Here is a 24,480-nt window from a genome sequence, read left to right as displayed (position 1 = left end):
TTTTTGACTTGTTCCATATTCTAGCTGTAAAGCAATGTATGAATACCATGGAATGTTAATAAATACAATGCAATACAATACAATTCTGATGTAAGATCTATGGAATGCAATGAATAAAATGAAAAAGAAATGAAGAAAACTTTTAAGAGGATTAACAGTTGCTATAGTTATATAAAAATTAGAACTTGTATTTAGAAATTAGAAAAGTTCTGTGTTATAGTTTCTTTGTATTAAAACCATGGTCTGGTAAGAGCTTTCTCCAATATTTGTGAACATTACTGTTTATCTATAACAAATAGAAGGAGAGAACATTTTTTCACATGCATTTAAACTTTCACTTTGATAGTTGTTCTACACAGTTGGAAAATAATTAATTTGACAGTACTGTAGACCTATTTATCTATGACGTATTAGTAACTATTTTAAAATATGTGCTTCCTTGAATTTTTTTCCGACCCAATGGGTGCTTTAACTTCAGAACAGGTTTCTTAGTCTTATTCGCCATTAAATTAGGCAGAGGTTCAAAACAAATATGTCTTTTCTCTGCAGTCTGAATCAATTGGTCTCAAAATGTTAGACACAGTCTCTTATGCAGTATTAAAGGAATTTATAATATATATCTAAAAATAAATCAACATTGTCAGTTAAAAGAACTTCATATCTTGTATGAAATCTTTTCATGTGACTGTACTGTATCTTGCACTAACAGTGTAGTATAAGCGTTATACTTAAAACTGTGTAACTTTCAATATAATGTGGCAGAATTATTTTTTGAATATATTCTCTTACAAAAGCTCTTGCTTAAGGGAGAACGGAATTGGCCTTTGAATTTAAATTTTGATTAATTTTTTATTTTTCTAATATATTATTTGGTTTTCACTCATTAAGGTGGTACCGTACATCACTTATTACTATATTAAAATTAAATCCATTTTAATTTTTCGATTTTCTGGGAAGAAGTATACAAGTTTTAATTTTAACGCTCATTTTTCATAAATTTGCGGATTTTTGGCTGAAAATTATACAGGCCTACTGGTATATAAATTGTTTATTTTTCCAATTTATTCTTTGATTTTTCCTCTATTATCACAGATGATCACATTAAAATTATATCCATGTTAACTTTTCGTTTTTCTGAGGAGGTATATAATTCTTATTTTAACACTCATTTCTTTCCAAAACCAAGTCAGGAACTGGTGCTGGATTATTTGTAAAAGACACCAAGCTTTCTTTTAGCTTGGGTAAATATGCCACGGTCTTTCAGTCAATGTCAGAGAAAGTATTAGAAAGGGCTATAACCATAGACATATTCTTATATTCTCAGATAGGCAAGCAGCACTTAAGGCACTTGAAGTCCCCTTGGTTAAGTCAAAACTGGTATTGGAGTGCTGCGAGTCCTTCATGATACTGGCTGAGCATAACACATTTCAACTGAAATGGCTGCCAGGACATGCAGGGATTCGTGGTAATGAAAGAGCAGTTGAGGCTGCCAAAAAGGGAACCGAGATCTCATTCCTAGGAACTGAGCTTGTGCTGGGACTATCTCTGAGACCAGTAAAGAAGGTTATCAGGGACTGGGCTCTCAAGAAACACAAAAACTACTGGAATTCAAATGAGGGCTGTAGACACTCAAAAACCCTCATAAGAGATTTTAATAAAAACAGGTCAAGTGACCTGTCAAAATTGAACAAAAAACAGCTCCACTGGGCAGTTGTATTCCTTACAGGACACTGCTCTCAAGAAGAACCTGCACAGGATGGGACATAATATCAACCCAACCTGTACTCATTGTTCACAGGGAGATGAGTCTGTAGCTCATCCATTGTGCGAATGCAATGCACTCACCCATCAAAGAGCTCTTATCTTTGGAAAACACTGCCAAAGCTTGATGAGCTATCAACTGTCCCAGTCCGTAGTTTGATCCAGTTCATTAAGAACATCAAACTATTGGACTGAGCGGATATTATGAGGGGATGCGCAATAGATCTTTTAGGTCGCGGTCCTAAGGCTTTTATGGCCCTCTCCCTCTTAAATTCAATTCAATTCAACACTCATTTTCATAAATTTAGTTTTCCTATATAAAACTAATCTTTTCTATTCAATCTAGAAAGCTGAAATTCACAGGAATTGTTTACTTGAACGTTTTACATATAGAAGACAATGTTTTTTAAATCTGTTAAATGAAATGTTACAGGAGGCAATGCACTGAAAATCGTTGAAAGAATATACGAATGGGGGAAAAATTATTTCTCAGTAAGGAAATAAATTAAAGAAAAACTACTGTTAAGTGTAAAGTCAAGTTGTGTGTTCATGAGTTGTAAAAGAATCAGCTATCTTCAACAGTTTTGAGAAAAGTTCCTTTTGTAAGACCACTGTCTGCTTCAGTGCATCTGATGGCTGCTTATACTGCCTGCTAATAACCATTCTAACAATGCTTTCTCTGAAATGGTAGGTGGCAGGACCAAATATTCTATGGTCTTCGTTAGATTTTTAAGAATAAAAATAATAACTTAACCTTACAAGTTTCGTAAATGTCCCACTAATAGTTAATTTGTCATTTTAACTTGGAAACTGTTTTTAATTCTGTCACATAGCAGCTTTTATAACTGAGCAACTCATTAAATAGATGGCAGCTCCTAATGGTCAGTGAAGTCGCTTGTGGATATAGGCATAATATATAGGTAATGTTACATGTTTGACCATTGAATAAGCAGGCAGTATAAGCAGCCATCGGATGTGTTCGAGTAGGTGTGTGTAAGACATAAATTAATATTGTCAAGATAAGCAATTATATGTTCTCTTAATTTAATTTAATTTTATTTGATTGCATTTATTGTGTTCTTTAGACCTTACATCAGCATTGTGGCTTCGAAATGTGGAACAAGTAATAAGTTATATAAAAATATAAAATACGAGTAGGTACATAGTAAACAGAGTAATTCAATTTACAAGCACAAACGATTAATTAGTTGAGTGGAAGATGAGAGTATGGAAAAAGTTTGTTCATTTTCTCCTGGCCCTTCATATTATAGAACAGAATAGTATATAGTACACAGGTACAAAGAAATGTATATTTTCTTCTGAATTGTATTTTATTATTTCATTCATTATTTTCAGCATGGATCCTAATCCTACAGTACGACATAGTTTCTGGTCTGTTGTTATTGGAGGAACATTTTACTGGTTGTCCATGTTTTGTTCAAATCAAGCATCAATACAGAAATATCTTTCTGTAAAGGATACCGAACAAGTCAAGCGGTAAGTTATGTTTGATATTGATAATTACATTAACCTCATTAGACTTAATCTTAACTTGCATTAAACAAACATAACTTTCTGAGTAGCCTATTTGAAATAACAATTAAAGTTGAGCATTAATATGTTACAGTGGCTAGACATTCTTTAAGGAGATATGTTTTATATTTAAATTAAGTTAAATATATTGAATCTTCAGTTATTTTTCTTAGATTAATTTATTAATATTAATTTCTGCTAAAATTAAGCAAATGTGAGGTATAAATGTTCTGTTCTAAAATTCGAATGTTTTTTATTAACTACCTACCATAGATATACATACTTACATTCTTACTCTTAATGCATTTCCTTGGGAATAAATTTGGTTTATAAATACTGCATAAGAAGTTAAAAGACGTACAACTTAAATTCAAAATTTTAATTATCACTTAGCACAGTGGTCGGCATTTTCCTACGTCTGGGATTCGACAATGATGTAGATGTACTGACCCTGCCGATTCACTCTCACACAAAATTAAAAAAAACCTCTCCTACTACTGCTCAAAGACGGCTCGCATACACTTATGATAAAACTACAAAGTAAGTGTTATGCTTTACTCTTTACTGAGAAAAAAAGTAGCTCGTTTAATAATACAATAAAAAGACCCAAATAAATACATAAAAAGAAAGATTTCTTTTAGATTATGAGCTACAAAAACCAATCAACCGACCAAACACACACTCACACACATACACATTCGAAGGCCCACAAACAGACCAACAAATCATTCATTATCGTCATCATTTAAGGCAAGATTTTCAAAATTAGACATAATATCAGACTTAGTAATGGTTAGCTGTTCAACCAAATCGTTTGAAGTCTTATTTCTTTGTTTGGTCTTAACAAGATTCATCTGAGAAAAAAATTGTTCACAAATGTAGGTTGAACCAGACATGCCTGCGAAGATTAGGATACGACTCTTTAGAAATTTGTTTATGTATGTCCACGTCTATCATTTCCTCATATTTACATTTTGCGAAAGTATCATTCTGTAGACGAATAACTTCTAACTGTAAATCTAATCTAACTTTTGAAATCTCAACACACCATGGATTGATAAATACCTGTAATAGAAAGTTCACTTCTAAATTCTTAAAATCACAGAATCTCTTATCTGTAAATTCAATGATTAAGGTTTCCAACACACTAATCATACCATTATTGGACGAATTTGGCACAGACTTTACGTATGGAAAACGGTAAAATTCTCTTCTATGTAGCTGTTCCACCCATAAATGCAGTTGTGTTACAAATGATTTTACTGCATCATAGAGGTGAACAATATTATTATCCTTACCTTGTAAACGAACATTGAGATCATTCAGGGAAAGAGAATTTGTAAAAACATATCTCAAAAGAGTCCAATATTTTTGTCCAGAAAATAAACATTTCGAAAAAATCAAACTATCTAGTAGAACAGTAGTTGCAAGATTTTTTTTTGATTTTGCAATATACCAAGCAATTTCATAGCTTGCTTCAATTATGTTATTTCTTTAATGGTTGAGTTATTTGAACTTTTTCCATTGCTAATTTTCAAAAATTGTAGCACAACGTTTCGAAGAGTGGATCTCTCTTCGTCAGGTGAAAACCTACTGTGGGGATCGTTACAAACAGCTAACCTGTCTGACTGTTCACCTGACGGTGAAGAGTGATCCACTCTTCGAAACGTTGTGCTACAATTTTTTAAAATTAGCAATGGAAAAAGTCCAAACAATTCAACCATTAAATTATTCACCGTTGCTCTCCCCCCCCCCCCCCTTCATTTAGATCAATATTTTATTTATCATAACATCCAAACCCATTGCTGTTGTTTTCTTTTTATCGTACTTACTTTTCAAATTCCAACAGTTGTTTGGCATGATCTACACCTAAAAGGGATAAATGTTTATAAATACAGATAATTTATTTAGAATTTACTTCCTACCACTGTAGGTTACGGTACCTAAAAAGACAAAGTATAAAATTACAAACAACTATAATTTGTTTGTATATGCTATAAGTGATTGGAAAACGTGACATATTATAAAATTAATTGAAATATTATTCAGATGAATCATTTATATGTCCTATTAAATATACTTGAAATGCTCTCAGTACGTAATAAAAATTATTAAATTCCCGTTTTAGCTCACAGTAACTTACCCTTGTAAGTTATTCTTCATAACAGCCGATAACAATTTTTGGCATAGCAGACATCTGATATGATCCCCTTCTTCACAACAGAAATACTGCTCTTCTTTATGGAAATAGTATCTCTTTCGCTTTGTTGATGAACTTGTTTGTTTTGACAGAGACATGCTTTGCCACCGCTGGTAATAACATGAATGAGCTGGACAACAACCACGCTTGTAGGGGTGCACTCTCAATAGTAGTGGATGGGGTTAACTTACTTGTGTTTGACAAATTCGACTTGTACTATCTTTGCCGATGTCTGACTTAGCATGACAGACCAAATGAAATAATTTGATATAATTTTGTTAACCTTTGTGTTCTATGGACAGTTATTGTCACGTAACTACTACGAAGAGGTACATGGGACCTCTGTTTATTTTATATATTTATAAAATAAGAAATTATTATATACAACATCTCCAGCATACTGACCATTGATACATGACTAGAGAATAATATATGTAATTTAAGTCGTTCAGAAAATTTAAATTAGTCTAAAACTGTTACAAACAACAGAAAAAACCAAATAATAAAAAAACAAACACAAAATGCAGTAATGACTTGCTGCTTTTCCTAACTTTTCCATTTTTAAACTTATTAAACAATTATCATGTTTTTATATTGTAAAAATAATAATTCAGAATATAATACTAATATTTATTACATTTCAACATGTCAGTGAAATATTTTCTTCAATTATTTTTTCAATTTCCTGGAACGGAAATATTTACTGAATAAAAAAACATATTTTTCACTCTCCAGTTTTTCAAAAATGAAAGAGCACAACACTTTTTATAACACTGCACTCCTTCATAGCAGTGGCGTATACTGGTTAAAGGGTTTGGGCTACCACTGACCCTATTATTACACAAAATATATCTAACAATTACTTTAATTTTAATTACTATGGTAAAACTAATAATACAAAATTATTACATTATGTTATATTATAAACTTTTTCTTTTGTAATTTCCTTGGGCTACCGCCGGTAGCCCTGGTAGCCCGCAAAATACGCCCCTGCTTCATAGGACTACTCAATCTTCGTGAAAGCACTTCACACAAATTTTCCTGGAACACTCCAAGTAAATAGAAACTCCACATCGAGAGCATGGACATTTGTTATTTCTCTTCAAACGTGGAAACTACGTTGCCTAGAAGGTTCTGTTTTTCCGCCTTGTTTACACGTAGAAATTACAGTTATACCACACAACAATCCGAAAAATTAAAAGAAATAACGAAAACATATATGAGAAATACATGCACGCAACTACTATAGTACATCTGTGAGACCGCTTCAAACAAACTGAACTGAATATCACTTGAGAAAAAGCGTGACCTTCTCGTGCTGCAGATCTCGTCCGAACTGAAAGATAGACAAAGCAATGGAGGAATTGACTTGAAGATAAGATAAATAGAGAATGGGGAAAACAGGAAGCTGTCTAGCAGACGGTCCATAGTACTTAAGGTTTAAAGTGGTATCTGAATAAAGACAATTTTTGCTGTCTCCCTTATAATGTGAGATAAATAAATGCATAAAGATACATGACAATCAATATCATCAAGACAATAAAATATAGTAGCCTTTATTCTTCTTAATAATTCATTATAATTTACTGAATACAGTATCTTGCATAAAAGAATAAAAGTAATTTTTCAGCTGCAGGTACCATATTTAAATTTATGGCTATTATGATGATGGTGGTGATGGTGGTGGTGGTGGTTACCTTTTTTCTCTTGTATACGGAGAAGACCTATACTGCAGCCTGAGGTTTATTGTGCTTACCACTGTGAATGACTGGGTAGACAAATGGCTGCACTCTTGTACAAGTACAGCACACCACACCGTGAACTTAACCCGGGCTATTGTATGGATGATGATGATGATGATGATGATGATGATGATGATGATGATGATGATGATGATGATGATGATGATGGCCATAATGAATTAATGATGGCGAAATGAGTTCGAAGTTGAAAGTCAATATTTACTCAACAATTCTGCTTCAATTGGTTGAGGGAAAACCCCAACCAGGTAACTTGTCCCAACCAGCATTTGAACCTGAGCCCGGTCGTACTGACCATTACTCTACAGCAGTGGACAAGGCTGAATCTCATTACAAATATTATAATTTCATAGAAATTGTTATAAAACGGTTTGAGAGCAGTTAGCTTTAAATTCTATAATAGGAAGCAAGTTTTGAAATACTCAGTATTAATAAAATGAACCTCGGTTTAATAGTTATATAATAGATAAAATGTTGCGTATGAATAAGTAACAGGGCACTGTTAGTTATGCAACATAGCCTTTGAAGTTCATATTTTCGGCATTAAAACATTTCTTTGTCAACTGCACTCAGAAATAGATATTATGTAAGAAATGTACATAATTACAGTATTCTTTTTATGACAAGTTATTTCACTTTCTCAAAAACAAATTATTTAAATAATGAATCTGATGGAATTATACACCGACAAATAAAAAAAATGAATGTAAATATACATACATATTATTTGAATCCTCATCACTTACTATTATTGATAAGAAAAATTAATTGACATTTTAGGGCCTTGTGGGTAAGCTGCGTTGGTCTGATTTTGATCTTCACCATCAACTTCTACACAGGAATGTTGATGTACGTGGAATACCATGACTGTGATCCTCTAAGAAGTAATGTAAGTAGAATTAAGTTTTCGTATGCCTATAAATGCCTATAATTTTTATGATTATTGAAAACTCATAACTACATTTTCATTTTTCAGAGAATTACAGCAAGTGACCAACTACTTCCTTTGTATGTGATGTCTACCATGGGGAATATGCATGGAATTCCTGGAATATTTGTTGCAGGGATATTCAGTGCCTCTCTAGGGTAGGTTTCTGTGTTAATTACTACTCACTGACTGAGAGTGTGTTGTAACATATGAAAGATTTGTCGAGTTTCTAACAAAATTTCTAATTTACTGAATTTTTCGGCTTCAGATATAAATTTTTGTCTGTAACACATGCAGTCTGAAGAAACACTATGTCAGTTTCTTTGACATTAAAATGAATATACGAATTTTGTTTCCTCACTGCATGTACACAGTAGTGATTTCACACTACTTTTCTTAGGGTATGCATTGGGACTGGATGGAACTAATCAACCTTGGAATATTTTATATGATAGTGCTTTTTGCTTACATTTGGTTGTGTATCATCACAATCATCATCATGCTGCAGCCTATTACTCACATTTTTAAATATTTATATTCGGAAAGTCCAGAATTGCCTATCACTATAATGTAATTTTTGTATCATTCTTTAGGTTAAATAAGACAGTTATTGAAGGATTTTTATATTTATTTCATTCATATGCTAACTTCTCGGACCAATATGTCTTTTAAATTAAATATTCCTACAATGTTAAATTATACCCAATTTTATATGAAATATAGAATAATCATGGATACAACAATCCTTAGAGGGCCAATACCAACCAGCCGACTGCTGGTCTTACGTTCACATGCCTAAACAGAGGTGAACGATCATTCAACCAGTAAGGTGGTGCACGATGAGCCACCTCTAACTGTTAGAGTTCGTTCGTGGAATCGGATTTCGCTACCTATCACAGCTCCCCAAATTCATATGATGTTGAGTGGATACAAGTCACATAGACTGGATGAAATTTCATGAGAAAATATTTTCCCCAGCTATGACTAGAATCACCGCTTTCTGTAAAACACATTCAGGCTTGCGCCTTAGATCACAATGTTATGGAGTGGGTCATCAAATATAAAATATTGCTATTTTTATCACATGTAGTAAATATTTTACTTACTGTTCTCAGTTTTAAATATGTTTCCACTTATACTCAATATTTTGAAAGAAAAATTGAATTATGAAGAGAATAATTCTGTTTTTAATTCGCAGTACTATTTAATTAAAAAGTTATACCTGACATAATTTTAAAAAATTACAAAAAAAAGCTCGTGTACTACATTATTAACACACTTGGTAAAAAATGTCAAGTTTCTGCATATACTAGAAGTGGAGCAAATTTAACATTAAAGAGAGAGAACGTTTCGAAGCTAATGATGATTATTATGATAATTTTATTACAGTAGTCGTCAGTACACTTGTATACAAGTTTCAGGCATTGTCAAAATCTGAAGGTTACATAAAGATCTTAAAATTAAAAATCAGTACTGGTAGATCAAAATTATACAAAATAATTAAGAATGACAATTACGATGAACTACAGATTGAAATTGCACAAAACATTGGGAATAACGAAGATTACAATAAACTCCACAAAGATTGTAATTTTATAAAAAGAATGGGAGTAACTAAGGTCACAATGAACTCAATATTACAAACAGACGAGGATGTGGTACGATAAAGTAATCTACTTATTGATTTCTGAAGTTGAAATGGGGAATTTAGCCTGAATCTCGAAGTGTAGATGGTGGTGATGACCTTTTTCTTTTTATTCTTCTGCACTCTTTCTTTTTATTGTTATTGTTGTTATATATTATGTATATGTTACCTCATGGATACACCTTGCTTCGGTAAAGTTAGACAACTTCATTATTAGTTTTGAAACTAAAATGCCGAATGAAACAGCAGTAAAGTTAGCATGTGTAGTTTGTTTAATTTAAAACTTTTTAAGTAGAGACACCATTATTATCTGTGGGAGAGAGCCATTGTTCTTTTTTAAGCAACTCTGTACATGACAGAAACCAAGGAATTCAACAAGTTTATTTAATGCTGTTTTTCCGTTGTATGTCACACACATTTCTTTTATAATAAACTCTCTGTGAACATGCATTTTCTCTAAATCTTTACCGTACTAATTCATCCCTTGGTTACAATTTACTGTATTAGGCTACATTTTCATTCAAGTATAATTGCGCCCAGGGTGTATGGTCAAAATATATCTTAAACTTGCTCAATCCGTAAATTTCTCATAGCGTTCATTTAGTTCAATTGTTAAATGACTTTCCTTTGATTAGAATTATTACAATGAAAGATGCATATTTACTATTTTGGAACTTTTTGTCTGAATGTAAGAATAGAATTAGTAAAATATTGAGTTAAATATGAACGAAGACAACTTTACATTATTTTATTACGAAAACTACAATTGAGGACCGTTTTTGCGAAATTTGCAAAATTGAGATTTTGATGGATTCGTTAACATAAGGCATGCCTCTACATGCTGTTACAGGCGTCTTAGTAAAATTTTATTATTTCTCTTCTTTGTAGTGTGTCAAAGTGTGATCGTTTTTCCAAAACTTGCTTTTCGCCAAGTGAGAGTTACAGCAAAATTTTGCTTACTACAGTGTTTTGTCTCTCCTGTAAAATTTAGTTTTTTCAGTTAGCAAGTTTTGCAAAAACGGTCCTCAATTATTATAATAAACATAATCTAGAAATTGTACTCTGATTATATACAAATCTATAGCTACCAGTACTTCTTAAACATTGCAAAATATACACCTGTCATGAAGTCTGCCTCACTTTTGCACTTGAATTTCCCCTATTACAGCAAAAGACTCTAAACTTTCTGCTATTGCTGATTTGTGCCAGAATTTTTAAAGAGAGGAATAACTTAGTTGTCCTTTGAATAATTAATTATGAAGCTGAATAATCCTTCAAATTGGTGTTGTGTTATTTGTTTAGTACTGTCGCAGCTGCTTTGAACTCCCTCACTGCAGTGACAGTAAAGGACTTCCTTCAAGGAGCTTTTAAGTATGAATTACCAGAAGAACAAGGAGCAAAAGTGGGAAAATGGATCTCATTTGGTTTCGGTGTGTTCAGTTTTGCACTGGTATTCGTGGTGGAACATTTGGGAAGTGTTCTGCAGGTAAGGAATTGATTACCACCACAACCACAACCACCTCCCTCCTTCCACTTCCCATCTCTCAACTCCCTCTTCCCACCTCCTTTTCCTCCCACTACTTCTTCCCTCCACTCTCTTTTCTTCTTTCAAGATTGAAGTCAAAGATACCTACACTTAGATTTAGGTTTGTAGAAATTTATAAACAATAAATGTTTCGTTAGACTAAAATATTTTTAATATCTCATTTAAAAATAAGTTAAATCAACAAGTTAAATTTAGTGTCGCTTACTATACACAGTTAACCACAGTATTTGATTCTAATAATTTCAGGTGGCACTGAGCTTCAATGGCATGGTTGGAGGAATAACTCTTGGCTTATTTTCACTTGGAATGTTCTTCCCTTGGGCCAATGCCAAAGTAAGTTAAATATTAAAATTCAATACAGTAACCGAATTTTTTACTGTGGAGAATATTTGACTTCAAACAGCATGTATAGTAACAAGGAATATTCGGAAAACATAGTTGTAGGAATAACTTACAAAGAGAATAGGTGATATAAATTAAATCGTAACAGGATTCATGAGGAACAGAGATTAAGGGTTGAAACAGAGCTTTCGGACTAAGATGCTGTGGTCTACTGGTGCAGATGTTACCAGACGTTTCGTCTACTACTGCGGCAGACATCTTCAGTGGTTAGGTATCCTCGGTCGAAAGCTCCGTTTCAACTAGACACCAGCCATGAAAGCCTGCATGCTAAGAGATTAAGGGTGTTTGAGAATAAGGTTCTTAGGAAAATATTTGGGGCTAAGAGCGATGAAGTTAGAGGAGAATAGAGAAAGTTACACAACACAGAACTGGACGCATTGTATTCTTCATCTGACATAATTAGGAATATAAAATCCAGACGTTTGAGATGGGCAGGGCATGTAGCACATATGGGCGAATCCAGATATGCATTTAGTGTGTTAGTTGGGAAAAGACCTTTGGGGAGGCCGAGACACAGGTGGAAAGATAATATTAAAATGGATTTGAGGGAGGTGGGATATGATGATAGAGACTGGATTAATCTTGCACAGGATAGGGACTGATGGCGGGCTTATGTGAGGGCGGCAATGAACCTGCATGTTCCTTAAAAGCTATTTGTAAGTAAGTAACAGAATTCATTTTATAGGTGATATAAAATATCTAAAATTTGATTTTGTAAATCAGTTAAATGATACTTTTTAAACATTTTTAAGAAAACGAAAATTTTAAATTTTCATCCACATAACACGAAAACATTATTAATAAAATGACACCTACTCGTCAAAAATATTAGGAGCAATATACCAGAACCAGTTAAAACACATTAAATTATTAATCAAACTAATCAGACAATAAAGTGTGGTTGGTTGGTTGGTTGGTTGGTACTGCTTTGGCACTTGGCTATAATGTCATTCACCTACGAGCTTACCAATATTTTTCAGATATTATGATCCATTTAATGCCGGACAGGGGTAAATCGAGCTTCTGTGTAGCTCATTTTGCCGTGTTCCAGTACTTATAGCACGTTTCTAGGGGACACCAGTTGGAGGCGGTCTACATATGGAATAAGGACAAAATAAAATTTAAAAGAAATCTATGTTCATTTCAAATTTACGTTTGCATAATCATTTTATAATTTATAATTTAATTCAGAGATCAGAATGTATTCCAGACATAGTAGTTAATACAGATTTTATTAGCTGCACTTAATAGATATTTGCTAGAATTTTGCTCTGTAGCTTAACCCTTAAGCCTAACTTTGTAACATTAAGAGTCGCGCAGGGTATTGCTGACACCCCAAATATAATGGTAATGCATTCTTATGCACTATTTTTAGTGAAAAATTAAAATATCTTTTCTGTTTATACAACTATATGAAATAGGTACTTTAATATCTATCACAATGTTAAATAATTACTGTACAATAATGGTAATATTTCAATACCGGTACTGGTTCACATGTAATAATCGAACGTCTATTTACTCCTAATCATAACGGAACTTACTTTTTATCTTCTTTTCCAGACCACTTTCTTGACTTCCCTGTGCGCACAGTCACTATTTAACATCCATTGTTATTATTTGTTACACAAGTATAGTCAGTTTAGTCACTGTCACTATTTACAATAGCAGCGCAGAATGTTGGAGTCATCCCACACCACTTAAATGATTTAAGTTGAGTTAAGTTAAATCGTTATTATCTCGAGTATGCGATTCCGATTTCAAATATGTTTACGGTTATTGTTTCCTTACCAATTCCAAGAAAAGTACCGGTACTGAAAGTTTCAGAAGTACAGGCTTACTCAGTATGTAGTTAACAGCTCCGTATATGTGACTGCTTAAGGGTTAAACACTCAAATCTTTGGTTGTGGTGTTCATATCCGTTGTAAATATGATACACACACACACGCACGCACACACACGTAAATACATAATTTGTTACATTTATATATTGTATACATACAGTATGTACAAGAACCATCAACCAGGTTTTCACAACCACGAAAACCCAAAAACATACCAGGTTAAAAGCATATAAAGTTCTAGCAAGACCTGTCCTCATGTATGGTAGTGAGGCCTGGACTGTCCGAAACTCAGATGTTCAACGCCTACCAACTGCGGAAATGAAATTTCTAAGGAGGACTGCCGGCTACAGCTTGCTTGACCACAAAAGAATTGAAAATTACACCTATTTATGAACATCTCAACCACTATAGACAAAAATGGCTTAACCATGTCAATAGAATGGACCGTTCCAGACTCTCAAGGCAAATTCTCCGCTATATACCACATGGAAGACGATCTTTGGGACGCCCCCTGAAAAGATGGATGGAGACCGTAACATGCCACTAGGCCTAATACCTGCAAGGACGATGATACATATGTGTACTTCTGGTCCATTAATCAAAGTTTCCTGCAGTGGTGGAATGATTAGATGCTAAAAGATCTAAAATTCGAGGATTGAGTTGGTTATATGGATATAAAAATATATATAGTAATATTCTGGGCTAACTCTCTTGACACTAAACATATTTTTGTTTCATAAAAGAAAGCCTTAAGAATAATGAAAGATGTGTATAAAGGATATCATATAAAAAGATTTTACAAAACAGAAATATTGACTTTACCTTTACATCTCAAGATACATAATATCACAACATTCGTAAGTTTAATACAAGACACAAATCAGATTTCCACCTACCTTCTGTTAGTCTCAGCTGTTATAAAAATTGGAGTTCACTATCCATGTATTACGGTCTTCAAATCACTGCTTAATTATGTTACAGCTTTGAAGTGCCATTGCGGGTTCGATCCCGGGCCAGGTCGATGGCATTTAAGTGTGCTTAAATGCGACAGGCTCATGTCAGTAGATTTACTGGCATGTAAAAGATCTCCTGCGGGACAAAATTCCGGCACATCCGGCGACGCTGATATAACCTCTGCAGTTGCGAGCGTCGTTAAATAAAACATAACATTGAAGTGCCAAAAGAAAAAGTTTAGAAAAGAATTAACCAAATTTCTCCATATTCATGTCTTCTGCTCTACTGATCAACTGTTTATGCTTGCAAATTAAATTAATTTTAATATGTATGAATAATTATGCATAATATAGTTTTATACTTATAATAATTTTTTACTTGTTCCACGTCTCAATTCTACAATGCTGGTGTAAGATCTATGGAATACAATAAATGAAATGAAATAATGGAGGGTATTGGAGGGGACAATGATATGCTTAGCATGAATGGTTTCAGGTGGAAAATATGATCAGGCTTGCAGTGACGTAGATTTACAGCATGTGAAATAATCCTATCCATAAAGAAACTCTCCAAGCAAAACACATCCGAATTTGTCTCTTGACTGTGAGAAAGATACTCTCTGTAGGTTTAATATGTAGACAAAGGAGTTGTTGAAAGGTTTCTCAGATTTATTGACTTTCACTAACGTTGTTCTATTATTGCAGTATAACCTCGACTTTAAAATGATCTGTGGTATAAACTATTAGGCATTAAATAAAGAATTTCTTTATTTTTAGGGAGCATTGTGTGGAGCAGTACTAGCAACTGGGTTAGTTCTGTGGATTGGAATTGGCACACAGATTGCTATAGCTGGAGGAGCAATTTCATATGAACAGAAATACACATCCGTGCAAGGCTGTCTGTGCGGAAACATGAGTGAAGTTCTTAACGCCACTGCGAGTCCTGTTTTGGAAACAGCAAGTGAATCGAAGTAAGTGGATAAGAAACAAGTGTCAGTATCGGTGGGATATTGATCGGTAACTGAGGGTAATCTCATTTCTCCCCATCCATTTTATGTATTTTTTTTTTTTTTAGGGTGGAATATTTAGTCAAGAAGCAATCTTGGATATTTTGTGCTTTTTCATATTGTAGAATAACTTATACCAAATTAAATTTTTTTTACTCTAATGCCACTAGGTTGTCTTTCTATATTTCTGGTCTTCTCTCCTGGTAGTAGCTTACGTGTAACTGACTTCTGAAGTTGGGGCACCTGGATGGTGGAGTTATGTTGCTCATTAATGTAATGGGTTAATAGGTTGATTATGTATGAGTATGTGGCTCCAGGAGAGGTTTCAAATCTAAACTTAACCTAAATTCCAGACCATGGACGAGCATAGGAACAATTAATTCCCTTTAAGAAAATATTCCTGTGTTTTTACCAGAAATCGAAGCTCTGGCCACTCTCAATTATATGCTATTCATCCATTATCACTCACTCTTGTACTTGTGTGTGTTAGCTGCATGAAAAACAAATCGATTTTGGATAGATAGCATAACTTGTGGCGCAATGAAATAGCATGCGTAAATTTCTGGTTAACAGTAACACAGGAGGTAATTAGAGTAGCTCAAGGGTAAGGAGCTTGACTCATTCTAAGCTGTGATTGAACATGGGTTCGAATCCATCTTTGGGCTCATTAGCTAGTTGGGTTTTTTCGAGGCTATCTTCATTTGTAGGGCAAACACCAAGTAATCCATGGTGAATCCTCGGTCTCAAGTTTTCAGAGTACCATCTCACTATGACTAATTCTACAGAAGCTAGATAACATTTCACTTAATACAGCGTCGTTTAATTGATAAAAAGTTTAGGTTTATAGGTATTATTTGAAATATGACTATTATTATTATTATTATTATTATTATTATTATTATTATTATTATTATTATTATTATTATTATTGTTATTGTTGTTGTTCCTTCCGAGGTACTTTTAAATATGAGTCTGTCTAAATGTATTACAAACAATACACTAATAACTTTAAACATAGATTTTCAAGCGTTCTCTTGAACAAAAACTTAACTTGCAAAATCTTGAATTTGAAATAGTATAGGGCACCAAACATTTTAGATCTCGTGCAACAATATTGCGCAGAACGACATTCAAATGTTTCTAGAGATCGTTGTATTTGAGTATTTGTTGGTGAGAAATAATATATTGTCAAGAGAGAGTTGTGTTATTAAGGATTCAATATATCATAGAAAGAGAAAAACGACGTCATAGATTATTGTGTTATTTAGTATACGAACTCATTTTTCGTATCTTAATTTTTCTGCCAGATGGTGGTTGGAGATATACAAGCTGTCATATTTGTGGTACTCGCTACTTGGATTCTTAATCACAATAATTGTGGGTCTCATCATGAGCATCCTAACTGGTTCATTAAGCTGCTGTCGCCTGGATGAAGATCTCATGTCTCCACCAGTCAGAAAACTTTTGGAGTCACTACCCACATACATGAAGCAGATTCTGAGACTGCCACTAGAGGTATCATTTTTAGATTGTAAACTCTATGCATGTTTATTTATGATTTTAACACTTTTTGAGACAGAATTTGTTTACAGTTTATACTAGATGGAGCAAACATCACTTTACACTATATTTATTTAAATGATTTCACTTTTTTTAATGTTGTTTTCTTTCTGCATTAACATATAGTTGGAGTCTGTGTGGGTGTGGAATACTCTGACACACAAAAAAACTTAGCTCAGTATTTCTGTCCGCAAAGATCGATTTTACAATTTTTTAGCAAAAAGTTGCGTAGTGATTCTCGCAAGATTAGTGAAAATTTCACATTGGCAAATGTTTCTTCGCACCCGCAGTGTGACGATGTTGTCGCGAACGTTCTTCCAGGAACTAGTTTCACATCCCCTGTGAAAACTCAGCTGATAATGATAATACACAAAATTAGGAAAATCGGTAATGTAAATTGTAAACAATTTTAATAATGACACCCTCCTTGATAAAATTCTGCGTATGCCACTGCTTATATTCATTTTTAAAAGAGTGTAAAGTGACTTTTGTGCTACTCTTTATACTCACTAATAATACAGGCCTGGAAAATTACGGATCATAAAAACTTTTGTAAAAATCTATGCTATCTCAGACTTCTTTTGGAGGAATCGATAAGTCTCCATTCATCCATTTCGTATTAAACATTAAACTTCTGTATCAAACCAGGAATGTTACTGCAGTATACTAAGGCACCCTCTTATGAAGAGTAGGCATAAATTCGTCTTCTCTACTCCTCTATCAATGAAGAAATTTTCTTGGTACCAGCAAATTTATTTATTTTAATTGGAGCATAAGACCTCAGCTACTTCCTTGGGTAATCTTAAATCTCTTATTAAATCATTGAGTTCAAATTGGTAAACTCTTCAGGACTTTCACTCTCTACATCACACAGCCTTCTAAATTATGTTTTTTATCATCAACTGATTAGTACAAAATTTTACATTAGAGCACTGGGTTATGAATACAGCAAAATCACTAGGATATTAATAACCTAAAATATAGTTTTGTGTAAAAATGGTGCGCGATGCGCCATTTTTCATGTCATTTCTGGCTTCAGTATATAAAAATACATGAAGGAGAGATACAATTTTTTTTTAAGTTTTTCAGCGAAGGCCTATGTAATTTAGTAAAATAAATATTTTAGTGCTTTCTTCTCATTTTGTGTACATTAAGTGTGTCAACAAATCCTGCCCATCAGTTGAATATATAAATAAGTTGTATATTTTGTAATTTTTTTTCAATGAATTAAAAAATTTAAAATTGTTTACAATTATTAGTTAAAAAAGAACTTAAAATGATAAAAAGAGTACAAAAGGCAGGGTTTGTTCTTCAGTATAAAATATATTTGCTTACTGAATTTTCATAAAACTATCTAAAAAGACGTGGAAATTATGTGGGAAACGGATTTGGGAAATTTATGTTATGGAAAATGAGCAACAAACTTAATGAAGATGAGAAGTTTCGTCAATATTTTAAATGATCAAGTCAATTGACACAATCTCAAATTTTTGGTCATAATTTGAAAGTAACAGAGATATTAACACATTTTCTTCACCATACTATTGAGAAAAATCCATTAAAAATAATTTTTTCGACTTCTGAATGCGTATATGACCCCTTAAGTCTAGCATTGTGGACCATTCACTTACAGAAGCAGTTCTTATCATAATGAAGAATGCTGCTTCTAGAGCTTTAATGAAAATGCAACCACTTTGATACATAGAAATATCGATACAAAAAATATTATGACCCTTTTTTGTGTGCTTTCAGACGAAAGAGAGCACGGCATTTGGGAAAACTGATGAAAAGCGTCCATATTACAGTTCCGTTGGCTGCAATGGAATACAGAACATAAGTTTTGTGATGGAAGATGAAAATCAGAGCGCAGTTTATAGGACTACTGCTATCAATGGTGATATAAAGATCTGAAGAGCATGTCTTCCGTTGCACTGTTCGTTGTGATATTATGTACAATGCGAGTGTTCGATCTGCAGTGTGTAAAGGCTGCAGTTGCTGTCAGCAGCAGGAAGAACAGCAGACAACAGTATTGCCATTACTGTGCCATGCTGTCTGACAAGCATCTTTTAAGTTTTATCAGTATTAGCATTATTTCTCCCTGAGAGCTCGTTCGACATAACCTCTCAGTGCAGCAGCCTTAGCCATATAGCTTACTCTAGTCCATGTTATTATTATTTTTAGTGTGAAACTTCACAAATTCAACATGCCATTTCCCATTGAATTATCTGTAATTTTTATTGTCTTATATTTTATCTAAAATTGACTTTTAATTGTTTCAAGTTAACACAGTCTCAGTAGTCATGTTCTGATGTACGATCTTTCCAGTAAAAATAATCTTTATGTATATATATATATATATAAAACCTGTTCCTCAACTTGTGAATGTTTTGTTACTTCCTGATTGTGTGCTTACCAATAATATTTATTGAATGAGAAATACCTCTTTTTTACATTAATATAAAATATTTTACTTGTGAGTGAATGATATACTATAGTGTTGAATATAAGAGTTTGAGAGAAATTGTCATCTGGAAGAGCTCTCGAGCAATCGAGAAGAAATTTAGATATCAGAGTTAAAATCCAAATGACAGTTTCATATTATCAATATTGTCAGTAGTGAATGGTTTTCTGTACATTGAAAATATAATTTTTAAAATAAAAATTCATTCTTGTCTTACCATTTTTTAGTTATAACAGGATTTGTCTTGACCAATTACATAATGCTCAACAGTGGGCAATTACCGAAATTTGTAGGAGGAAAATGTTTGAAAGACTTATAAGGACGTATCTAGCTAAACATATATTGACCCTAAAAAGAATAAGCTAGATTTTCGTTGTGACATTAAAGGGCTCACACATTTAGCCGAATTACGAGCATGCACTTTTCTTAATTAACAATATCCATGGAACTGTTTTATAAAGATCAGACAAATTTTACACACTAGTAAAACATCCCCTATAATTTTTTTTAATATGCAGATTATTATCATTGTTTAAGGCAGTTGTTATTGTTTAGTCAACTGTCTGAAGACAGGTCTGAACCTCATAAGTGATCTCAGGAAGGCACCATTTACGAGGCAACTGGGCCAGGAGATAATGGGGTAGGGTGGCTAGTTCCTTTCCCCCTCCATTGCATACATCGCTGACTAGCTACATATTACACTAGTCAGACTTCAAATTTAAGGTTAACTGTGAATAAAAACGAAATAAAATTTGCATTTTTCTTCCTAATATTTGGGGCTAAAAGGAATTAAGTTACAGGAAAATAGAGAAATTTACTAATGCAGAACTGCATGCATTGTATTCTTCACCTAACATAATTAGGTATATTAAATCTAGACTTTGAGATGGACAGGGCATGTAGCACGTTTGGGCGAATCCAGAAATGCGTATGGAGAGTTAGAAGATCTGAGGGAAAAATACCTTTGGAGAGACCGAGACGTATATGGGAGGATAATATTAAAATGGATTTGAGATGAGATATGATGCTAGGGACTGGATTAATCAGCATTTTATAAAAAAATACAATTTCTCAAAAACCAATAGTCCAATTTTCATGAAATTTTACACACACATTCTTCTCTGCAGTCCGTAGAGATTGAATAACAATAAATGTAATTATTATAGTCCCCTTCACTCTAATTTCCGGCAGCCAATCGCGTTGCAGGTTGGCTACATTTAAACGTGTGCGTCTTGTGATTCGCCGAGGAAGACATTATTCATTTCTTAAGGCTCGATAAATACTTAATATAATCGCCCGCCATTTTGGCTCTTTCGTTGGCGTTCGCAGAAAGCACACGAAGACGTTATTTGCTGTTCAATTATTTTCTGAATTACAGTGCGTTTGATTTAACATCATAGAAGTTACGACATGATAATGTTTAATGGTGTGGCAAATAGATTCCTCGTATGGTGGCTCGGCAACGAAAGAACAAAAATGGCGAACGATACTACCTACCTACCTACCTATCTACCTACCTAAGACGTAAGCAAAGAGGAGGAGTCACGCCAGAAATAACAGTGTCGTGACTATAGTTGTGTGCACTTCATAGTAGTTCATAATGTGTCCTAATGTTAAAAATAAAATTAATGTTTATAATATCAGATTTATAATTTTTGAGAAATTGTGTTTTATGTAAAATAATATGAAGAAATATGAAAATTTTATTTGCATTTGATTTACGACAATTAATTTTAAATCATAACAATTTATACAACTGAACCAAATCCCATGGAATGTTACATTAATATGCAACATTTTTCTTATATGTATGTGTAATAGTTCCATAGATGTTAATTAAGAGAAATGCAAGTTCGCAGCTCAGGTTAAGTGTATGAGCATCATTTATAACTTGGAACTACAACCTGCACATTGATCATGGAACTCAGAGCAAAACCCCAACTGTAGGCCTCATGAACTAGAAAAAGAGTTGCCTAAGAGGACCTATTTCTCATAGTAACATATTTGAGAAGTGACAAGCACAGATAATTTTTATTTTCTGTTGGTTTTTTTGTTTACTAATGCTGAGTTGTTGAGAGTGAGGCCATTTGCTCTTGTGTGCTTCAGTATGTCACAGGTTGATTTTATATTAAAAATACTGAACATCAAAGGAGACGATCTTGATCCATTTGTTCTTAGAGATGATTTATAACAAATTACGTACCATGAAAAGTGAAGAGTGACTATCTATTGATAAGTAATTCTGGAGAAACTGCAGTTAGTGTCCCGCAAGAAATTTTTCAAAGTCCAATGATGGGACACTGCGCATGCGCTACAAGTAAAGGAGCTACCACACCATAGATAAAGCTGGTGCTCCAACAGTAACATGTACTTAAACCGTTTTAGGAGGTACATTTCACAATAGCTGAGACTCAACATAACAAATGGCGGCAGTTATATTGCATCGTTTAGGGCTGTTTTCTCCAAAGTTAGTTAAACTTGGAATAAATTAAACCCGTTCAACTTTACTATTCAGTTTAAACAATAATTCATTTGATCCACGCTGGCTGCGACACAGGTAAGACATTTTTTTAGTTTCTTAAACGAATAGAAGTGAACTTTATTAATACAGTAATTTAAAAGTGCAATAGGATTTTATCAGCCAGAAAATTGTTGTTATAACATTTGTGTACACTTTTCGTATTTTTGTGAACTCTTATTAAAGAGCTGTTACATGGCTTGTGTTCTTCCAAATAAATTAATTTTATTACCCTTTGAAACGCATTAAAAACTTCTGAAAGATTTATTAGCATTAATTTATTTTACTCTCTTGATATATTGTCATTTCTGTGCTCACCAGAAAGAACTCTATGCTATATCAGAGGGTTTGTGGGCAGTTACTAAATCTATTTCCTAATGAGATTAGATTGATTTTGATTTTATTGCTGTTTAATTTCTCAAATTTGTGTAATTTTCAGTGTAAAATATTTCTTTGATTATGAGCAAAATAAGAATGCAACTGTTATTTTTTTTATATAATGGGTGTCTATCTATATTACGCTCATTATTAAATTTTGTTCTATAAGATGCTGAAACTGATCAGAAAGAGGAAAAGGAATTGGCTGAGTCACTGGTTGAGAAGAAACTGCTTTCTGAAGGATACAGTGGAAGGAACGGGAGAAGAGTTTGGGGCAGAAGAAGATATCAGATGATAGACGACATTAAGATAAATGGATCATATGCAGAGACAAAGAGGCAGGCAGAAAATAGGAAAGACTGGAGAATGCTGTGTTTGCAGTGAAAGACCTGCTCTTGGGCAGAACACTATGAATGAATGACACAAACATTATTACTCAGTTAGTTTACTAGTAATATAGTTTTGTTAAATGAATGGTGAACAGTAACAAGTTTATATACCGTACGTAAAGATTAATTTTTGGTCCTGCAGAATATATCTGTTATGGTAACAATTTGTTATTAGAGGAGAAAAATTCGCTCTGGCGCCGGGGATCAAACCTGGGTCTTTGGTTCTACGTACCAAGTGCACTAACCACTGAGTTACGCCAAAGTTCAATCCACAGCACTGGATCGAATCATTGTTACCATAACAGATATATTCTGTAGGACCAAAATTAATCTTTATGTAGATTCTTCGACCAACAGTGCATATTACTGTGGAATCTCGGCCACCAAGTCACTCAATTGAGTGCGCTTCTTGTATAATTGAAGTTGACTTAATATATGTCAACATATATATCGAACATGGAGTCTGGCCACAAAAGGAAAAACACTAGAGGAGAGGGATTCGGTCCGGAGCTGTGGATTGAACTTTGGCATAAATCAGTGGTTACTGCTCTTGGTACATAGAACCAAGGATCCGGGTTCAATCTCCGGCACCGGAGCGAATTTTTCTCCTCTAATAATCATAGTACCAAGTTTGTCAAAGACATCAGTCCAATAGAAATTATCGTCACTTACGAAATTTGTTGTTTTGAGTAATACTGGTATGTCCCTGCTGTTTAATGTGAAAATGTAATTTCTTAGTACCGGTACGAGAAGATATAAAGTGCTCAGAATCGTAAATTCGAGGTAGAAAATATCATCATAACATGTTGTAAGTTTCTGAAAGAGAATACATTTTCAAAACTGTTTTAATAACTCCTTTCACTTGAAGTTAAAGAAACATGACAGTCGGCAAATTGGAATTGTAGTGCATAGAGTTGATTCAACACATTTTAATATTTGTACATACCATCTAATATGACTTTAAGCTTAATACTAATATAAAAATAAAAAGATTGTAAACTGTTCATAGGAATGTCATAAAACAATACCGGTACATATATCAATTTCTCAACCTAAAAAAAGTAAAGTAAATCCAGGGCACTACAGCCCTGAAGGTCCAAGAACGACCAGCCGGCTGCTGACCTCACGTCCACATGCCGAAGCAAAGGTGGACGATCATCCAACTAGTATGGAGGTAATCTTCATCTTACGATGTTTGGGTGACGTATATACGTCCGTTGATGTGACATATTAATGAATTACTTTCCAGCCATAAGCAGTGCTGACTAAGATCAGACGCTATGGACAGTACTCTATAACAGAGTCGCCAGTATGAAAGGATAATTCCGAGACTTTGGCGTGAGACGAACTCGATAGCTCAGTGGTAGAGCGCCTGACCGGAGACCAGGAAGTCGCAGGTTCGATTCCCGCTCGAGGTTGTGAAATTTTTCTTTCATACCATGGCATGATTGTGACTATAATAGTATTTAATTCATTAGTATGGAGGTATCGTGTGGTTAGCACGATGATCCCCCCAGCCCAACCTGAACAACTATATTTTAATATTTACAATAAAAATACAATTCTGCATTAAATAATACACCAGCCCTTAACAT

General features: G+C 33.6%; 1 protein-coding gene across 3 annotated transcripts in view; it reads left to right on the top strand.

Annotated features, from left to right (window-relative positions):
* LOC138710586 (sodium-coupled monocarboxylate transporter 1-like) overlaps window positions 1–20,172 on the top strand; it is a 125,440-nt gene extending 105,268 nt beyond the window's left edge. For 2 of the 3 annotated variants that reach the window (XM_069841581.1, XM_069841582.1), the window contains exons 7-14: window positions 3,118–3,258; window positions 8,035–8,143; window positions 8,231–8,340; window positions 11,130–11,313; window positions 11,620–11,706; window positions 15,350–15,543; window positions 16,887–17,094; window positions 18,892–20,172. In XM_069841581.1, the coding sequence (XP_069697682.1) occupies window positions 3,118–3,258; window positions 8,035–8,143; window positions 8,231–8,340; window positions 11,130–11,313; window positions 11,620–11,706; window positions 15,350–15,543; window positions 16,887–17,094; window positions 18,892–19,050 (1,192 nt within the window). In that variant the 3' untranslated portion in view covers window positions 19,051–20,172. The remainder of the gene's footprint in view (window positions 1–3,117; window positions 3,259–8,034; window positions 8,144–8,230; window positions 8,341–11,129; window positions 11,314–11,619; window positions 11,707–15,349; window positions 15,544–16,886; window positions 17,095–18,891) is intronic. The other variant, XM_069841580.1, reaches the window with a different exon arrangement.
* The last annotated feature ends 4,308 nt before the right edge of the window (window positions 20,173–24,480 follow it).

This window comes from Periplaneta americana, chromosome 12 (genome assembly GCF_040183065.1).
Source record: "Periplaneta americana isolate PAMFEO1 chromosome 12, P.americana_PAMFEO1_priV1, whole genome shotgun sequence".
Taxonomy (NCBI): domain Eukaryota; kingdom Metazoa; phylum Arthropoda; class Insecta; order Blattodea; family Blattidae; genus Periplaneta; species Periplaneta americana.
Note: the sequence above shows the minus strand (reverse complement) of the source record. Positions and strands in the feature narration are given on the sequence as shown.